The sequence below is a fragment of the Protobothrops mucrosquamatus genome, unplaced genomic scaffold (genome assembly GCF_001527695.2).
Source record: "Protobothrops mucrosquamatus isolate PMUCROS unplaced genomic scaffold, P.Mucros_1.0 scaffold3141, whole genome shotgun sequence".
Classification (NCBI taxonomy): Eukaryota; Metazoa; Chordata; class Lepidosauria; order Squamata; family Viperidae; genus Protobothrops; species Protobothrops mucrosquamatus.
In genome coordinates, this window is record NW_015389141.1 from 113,107 (window position 1) to 120,751 (window position 7,645).

Genomic DNA, 7,645 nt, shown 5'->3' on the forward strand with positions numbered 1-7,645 from the left:
TATTTTTAGACTTTCTTTTTTCATAAAGGAGTTCTAGTATTAATAAAGATTCCTAGGGAATAGTCAGATCTTCTTGGAAATAGTGGAAAGGGGAAATAGCCTTTCCTATTATCACAGTTTTCATGTTACACTTGTGATCAGTGAGAGGCAATTGAAACATTTAAAACTTCTATTAAGAATCACCCATCAGTAACAACCCTGTTTAGATATTCAGTTACTATCTTTCTGTGCTATTTCCCATTATTGTAACTCTCAAAGTAGATTACAACAATTAAAACAACAATTACAATAAATTTAAACTATTAAAGGTATGAGATTCACTTTAAAAGCTGTAAAAGAAAAAGAAAACAAAAACCATTCATGCGACATGCATACAGTTGCCTAAAAGATTTTGTAACAGACATCTCACAAGGGGTTGGATTGCATTAAAGAGGAAATTTGCCTGCATGAAACAGCAAGAGAATTCTCTGTCCAAGCAGATAGAGCTTTTAATAAGATGAGATACTTAGTGCTTTAATTAATTAATTAATTAATTAATTCATTCATTCATTCATTCATTCATTCATTCATTCATTCATTCATTCATTCATTCATTCAATTTATCTGCTGCCCATCTCACTGTTGCAACAACTCTGAGTGGCTTACAAAATGATAATATAAAATGATCAAAATTAATAAAAAAACTGAGATTAAAACCAAGAGGATAGATGACACAGGGGTGGGGACCTTCTCTATCCCATCAGCACCCCGAGGTCCACCACCTCCACCTCGACATATAACATCCATATCTGGGCCCCCAGGCTACCTGACAGAGCCAGGTTTAATGTTCTTCCTGAAGACCAGGAGGGTGGGGAACCAGTCTCACTTCTGGCAGCAGAATATTCCAAAGAGTGGGGGCCGCAGCCACACGGAAGGATCTCTTGGACCATGCCAACCAAAATTCTTCGGCAGATGAGATCCAAAGTAGTCCTCTTCCTCTGAAACGAATAGGATGAGCCAGTTCCATTAGGGCAAGATGGCTTGTCAAATACCTTGGACTCATGCCATTTATTTTATGAAAGTTGGATCTTTGGGGAACAACCAAAGAGGCACCTACTTTGGGAAAAATGCATTCTGCTGAAGTGTACTCCAGTAGAAATGTTAGCCCAAGCATTTATTTTATTGTTCAAAGGGTGAAAGAATCATATTTACTTGATATGTTTTCTTTGGAAAGGTGCAGTTTTGTTGACATTCCAATGCTATGTGTGCTTAGCAACATTTGTCACAATAACCTAACCAAGGAAATCTATATATTTTTCCTGCTTTAGATTTTGGAGGCTTTTGCAACGGACGACAGCAACTTTGTGAAGAATTGCAGGAGGCTCATGTCCCTCAGCAATGCAGTGGTCACCATGCCACAATATGAGTTCCGTCATATTTGTGAAACAAAGCTAGAAAGCATCAGCAGAAGAATTGCCAGTTATCAAGAGGTAGGATAATAATGCACAATCTCATGTGCCACACAGCATAGTGATGACTTCAACTAGTATGCTGCTTGAGGAGGGGGTTGCACTAGAAGACCTCCAAGATCCCTTCCAACTCTGTTACTCTGTTAATGTATGCTTTCAGGTCCTTAACAGCAAGGTTTGTGAGGTAGAAGTGTACATATTCAATAGTTTCAATTTTCACACAGTTTATTTATTTTATTGAGCAGGCAAATTCATACCAGCATCTGATTATAAAACATCACCAGTCATACATTGAACAGCCTTTGGATAAACATTTAAAACTACAAAATTGAATTGCCTATTAATTAGATATGTTTAGTCCCCGAACTGCTTTCTCCATCAAATAGGTGATTATTGACATTTAGCATATTTTTTAAAAATTGCTGTTATACATCTAGATCCATCTACTTTTCCCTTTTCTTTTGGAGTTTCCTTTTTTTAAGAATGACTTACTTTTTTTAAAGAATGAATCACTCAGCATTTGAGGTTTTTCACCAAACTGAAAAACAGTCTAATACCATTGTTACATTTGTGGCCCTCTCAATTATATTGATTTGCAGATCAATATTCTACCACAGCTCTTTTGGTCAGAGTCGTTGTCCCCTGGAATTTACGAGCAACTTGCAACATCGATTTACATAATTCTTGTGAAAATATTTTTTTTCCTTGAGTCACTCACTTAATCATTTAAATATGAGTCAGTAGGCTGCATTAATAGAGGGATAGAATCAAGGATCCAATCTAAGTCAGCACTTGGGATCAGAGGTTTAATCTTCCGAGCTTTCAGACTCATTCTGGAGCCCATTCTCAGGGAACTTCTCTCTAGCAGGATCCTGCTAGCGAGAAGTTCCCCGAGGATGGGGGCTCCAGCACAAGAAGTCCGAAAGCTCAGAAGAGTAAACCTCTGGTTCTGGTGACCGACCCAGATTGGATCCTGCAACATTATCCTGGGACACGGATAGAATCAAGATCACATGAAGTGTTGATACCACTTCATAATGCCTTGGTAGGACCATACTTAGAATATTGCATCCAGTTTTGGTTGCCACGATATAAAAAAGATGTTGACACTATAGTGGAGAGAAGAGCAACAAAGACGATTAGGGGACTGGAGGAGAAAATATATGAAGAACGGTTTTCAATTATTGAAAGAGAGCCACAGAAATAAATTATTCCGGTGGGTGAAGTGATTATAGAAGAAAAAAAGATCTCAGGTACATGATTCTTTATTAATTAGTGTGTTCATAATAGTGGTCTAACGCTCCTTTTTCTTTCTCTAGTTTGCAGATGAATTGAAAATGAAAGTCAGTCCATCCTTCAAACGAGCCACAACAGAGCTTCACCCCTTGTGCAGCATGGATTTCTGCCCTACCAACTGCCACATTAACCTCATGGAGGTGTCATACCCCAAAAACATTACCTCAACAGGAAGGTCATTCAGCATTCGCATTGGGCGGAAGCCTTCGATTATTGGCCTTGACCCAGAACAAGGTGTTTAATAACAATAGGACCTGTAGTCCTCTATCTTCCCCTGGAGTGAAATGATTGACTGGAGTTAAGATTGCCTTAAAAAAAAATAGTTCCGCTAAAATGTCAGATAGGCTTTGAAGTTTACATCAGAATATTTGACTGTCATAGGAAGTCCATAGGGAGTGCAGAGACTGTCCATGGAGCATAGTTAGTATCCTTCACATGACAATAGATAGATTGGAATAGATTTTCCCTGTTCTTATTTAGAAGGAATGTTTTCTTGGCTTAAAAGATACTGAATGACTAAAAGAGATCCATCATAGTGCATATCTCTTGTGGCCACAAGGCTTGAAATCTGTAAGCAGAAAATTAAATAAATAGCTTAATTGCTATTTTCTAATGCATTTTTCTGAGAAATTTCCTGATAATGCAAAAGCTACTGAAATACTGGCACCAGGGAAGGGAAGTTCATTGGTCTAATTAACTGTTAAGGGAGCTCTGATACGCTTCCATATATTTATTATCTTTCTGTTAGTTTCAACTATATACATAGTTGAAATGTATCACATATAAAATTCTGATGGTCTTGATGAATTTCAGATAATTTCTTTACTAAGACTTCAGAGGTTCTTCAGTGGTTAGATAGAAAAATTACAACAGAACTCTTTATCACTCTATTTCTAAATTATGTCCATCAACCAATCGTGTTATTTGCCTTTATTATTTCACAATTGTTTTGACATTATATAGAAAGCTGCTGTAAACCAGACAGTTATTTGACTCAAATTAGCAACAGACCTTTCGTATTTTAGGGAGAGAGGGATACTTTCAGATTTTTTTTGCATGCGAAACATCTTCCACTTTTTCATCATTAACATAGAAAATAGTAGTGTCTCAAGGAACTTCCTATGTTCTTCTGGGGTAAAGTACTTTTAATGGTCTGTTTGCAACAGTCTCTACCGACACTCACCTATAATCTTAAAGCTTAACTAATTATTTAAGAATTCCATCAAACACCTTCAATTTGATTGCATTTTATTTTGCATTAAAAACAACCAGTTTAATAATAGGGCACTGTTGCTCAGTGTATTTGAAAAACAGTTTATTGAACGTATGAAGTAACTCAAATGCTCATCTTTAAAAAGCAGTGGTTTTAGCTTGAACAGTTTTTTTTAATGTTTAACAGGAACCTTAAATCCCGTCTCATACACTCAGCATTGCATCACGACTATGGCTGCGCCATCATGGAGGTGTTTGACTCCAGAAAATGAAGATCTCAGTCCACATGGACAGTATGATGGTTACTATGGGCAAGAGAATGGAGGAACCACTCAGGAAGATAGAGGTCTTGCTTTTCTGTTGAAACAAGAAGATCGGGAGATACAAGACTCCTACTTGCAGCTCTTCAACAAGCTAGATGTAGCAATTAAGGAAATGAAGCAATATGTCCTTCAGATACATAAGTACGTTGGTTAGTGGGGATTTGGTTTTTTTGGGGGGTGTTGTTATAGGGTAGTCCTCGACTTACGACCACAGTTTGGACCAGAATTTCCATTGCTAAGCAAGGCAGTAGAGTTGTGCCCAATTTTACAACCTTTTTTGCCCTGGTTGTTAAGAGAATCACTGCAATTGTTAAGTGAATCATATGTTTGTTAAGCGAATCCTACTTTCCCCATTGACTTTGCTTGTCGGAAGATGGCTGGAAAGATTGCAGATGCCAGTCACATGACTTTGGGATGCTGCCACCATTACAAATACATGCTAGTTGCCAGGCATCCAAAGTTTGATCATGTGATTGTGGGGATGTCGTAAGTGCGAGGACTGGTTGTAAGTCACTTTTTCAGTGCTGTTATAACTTCAAACAGTTGCTAAACAAATAGAACCAGCCAAGAACCACCTGCATATATTGACTTTATTGCTAGGTTGTAAGCTGCCTAAAGCCTGGTTTTAAATTGGATAGCTATACAAATGTTTTAAATATAATTAAAAAATAAATAAAACCATTTGCTTTTCACATTGATTTCTGACTCTAGGCAGGTCACAGAATAGCAACACAATCTGCAATGGAGCCTGCCCATCACAGTCATAAGTCATGACTAGCCCAGCTTTATGACCTGTTTTGTAGTGGTTGTTAAGCAGTCGAGGTGATCATAAAAACAACTGCCACAATTATTAATGAACACTGTGGTAGTTAAGCAAAGCGATGGTTCACTATGGGCACAATTTTGCAGGAAGTACGTGCCAGGTTTGTGCAAAACGGTCACAAAATACAGTCACATAACACCAGGATGCAGCCACAGCTGTAAATGTGGCATTGTTGCCAAGCGCCCAAAATTTGGTCACATGACTGCAGGAGATGCCTAAGCATTGGAAATTTGAATCTGGGTTATAAGTAGCCCCACATTGGTCCATCACAACTTTGAACAGTTGCCAAGCAACCAATCATAATCCGAGGACCACCTGTGTTTGATTACAGATTGTCAGCATCAGTTCTGAGAAATTCAATGCACATTCATGCAGAATTAGATACTTTCAAATAATTTTAATTACATCAATCTGCAAGGATGCCATCTCTCATTTTGTTTTTTATTCCATGCGAAAATGAGATTTTGCTGATAGAATTTGTTTGGGTGGCTAAATCTTACATGCTTCACAAATATTTTGCAGAGATTAAAATGTACTCCTATTTCTGTGTGCCTGTTACAAACAAAAGCATATTTTCACATCACTTCTCCTCCTCCCTGAATTCTTTTATAAAAATGTTTCATTTAATGAACTTTAAGTGTGTCATTTGTCTCGCCTTTCTCTCCAAAACAGATTTTTTTCCGGTATCAGTTGTAGGGTCTTTCTTCCATAATACTTCCTAGATATATTTCAAGGTTATAAGGTTAAGTTATAATTGAGTTATAATTCATACAGATTCACAAGGGTTCAGCTCAACATACTTACAGGTTGCCTCCTTGCAAGATTGTAGCATGGTATCTGAAAGCTACCCAAAGTGCTGACAGCAACAATTAAAACATGATCTATTAAATACTAGGACAAATAAGGTTGCCACCTTCATAGTTAAAATGAATAAACACACAGTTGAGTATCCTCAAGAGAGACATTTCAGAATCATAATGCTTTCACCAAGTCCTAGCTTCAGTCAGCACTTTAGTGCAGATGTTCTGTTTTTTAAAAAATGAAGTTCATATGGGACTTTACAAAACTCCATTCTGTATGAGCCTATGTAGCTTAGCAAAATAATTGTAAGTGTTTACCTTTCTTATTATAACATTTTCTATACTTGTAGGCTTTTGTCGACTATAACAGAACCAACAGCAGATGAATTATGTGAGCCTCCTTCCACAGAGGAGATGTCCTCCACTTCTTTGGTTGCAGATGAAAGTGACATTGACAAAGCAGAGCATGGCATGAAGAAGGTGTGCTTCAAAGTATCTGAAGAAGACCAGGAAGACTCTGGGCATGATACAATAAGTTTCAGAGATTCTTACAGGTAAGTTCCGTAAAACCATTTGCCCGGAAGGAAGTCAAATGATATGAAGAAGAAAATGAAGGGCAGCTTAGAAAAGTTGAAACTTCTGACAACTATATTCATTCATTATTTTCATCATGAAACCCATTGTTTCATTTTGGAAACAATGAAAATGCATTATGGACTCTGAGTATATGTACACATAATTGCTTAAAACTACATATTTGTGCCTTTGTGCCTGTGGACTATTGTTACACAATGACCTGTATGAGAGTGGTACAGAAGGTCCCTTTGCCCTCTACTATATTTCTTCTCGTTATGGAGGAATTCATACATACATACAATGTATATAAAATCTGACCAAGTTCTGAACACAAAGGAATACCTCATGTATATTCTATAAGCCAGTGGTCCCCAACAGTTCTGGCTCTGTGGACCAGCGATGACGGGGGGGGGGGGGAATGGTTTCACTCGTACATACGCTGCTTACACAAGTGGAGCTTCGTGCTGTTGTGCACTTCCCTGCCAGGAGTGTGGCCCAGGTCCTAATGAGCCAAGGTTCAGTACTGGACTATGGATCAGGGGTTCGGGACCCTTGCTATAAGTAAAAGAAAGAAAGAACGAAGTTTAAAGTTCACTATTCTTCAGTTTCATCAAATATGACCATTTCTATATAGTAAGAATGTATGTATCATTACATATAGTTGTTCCACACAATATTCATGATTCTTCTAGATCTCTGAAGTATTTCTTCTGATATAGAGGACATGTAACATCTCTAGGGAAAGTTAGTTTGATTTTCTCAGGAGTTTTTTGAGTCCTATTCTCCTGAGGCCAAGAATCATCTCTTTTTTAGTCTTGTCAATTCCTGGAAAAGCACTGATTGTCTAAAATCAACTACTATATAAGTATCTTGTATATTATTATTCAGTATATAAATTTATAGAAACACTATTTCTATAGAATGAGGACTTGAATGTTTTACAGAGCCTCATAGAACATTTGTGGTAGGTTTGACCAGTCTGTAATTGTTGATGGTACAGCATGAATTTAAGTGCATCCTTTGCAAAAGTCCTCAATAATTAGACATGGTTCATATGTCTGTCACAGGATCAACTTACAACTTGGTTTCAAGGTTCAGGCAGGTCAGGTAAGGTCAGGAGGAAGAATTCCCCCCTTTTATCCAGCAAAGTGAAACAGCTGGAAGGAG

General features: G+C 37.6%; 1 protein-coding gene across 2 annotated transcripts in view; it reads left to right on the forward strand.

Moving 5' to 3' along the window:
* PREX1 (phosphatidylinositol-3,4,5-trisphosphate dependent Rac exchange factor 1) overlaps positions 1–7,645 on the forward strand; it is a 124,713-nt gene that overhangs the window by 84,064 nt on the left and 33,004 nt on the right. For both annotated transcript variants that reach the window (XM_029286219.1, XM_015826438.1), the window contains 4 exons: positions 1,308–1,469; positions 2,768–2,978; positions 4,144–4,420; positions 6,253–6,456. In XM_029286219.1, the coding sequence (XP_029142052.1) occupies positions 1,308–1,469; positions 2,768–2,978; positions 4,144–4,420; positions 6,253–6,456 (854 nt within the window). The remainder of the gene's footprint in view (positions 1–1,307; positions 1,470–2,767; positions 2,979–4,143; positions 4,421–6,252; positions 6,457–7,645) is intronic.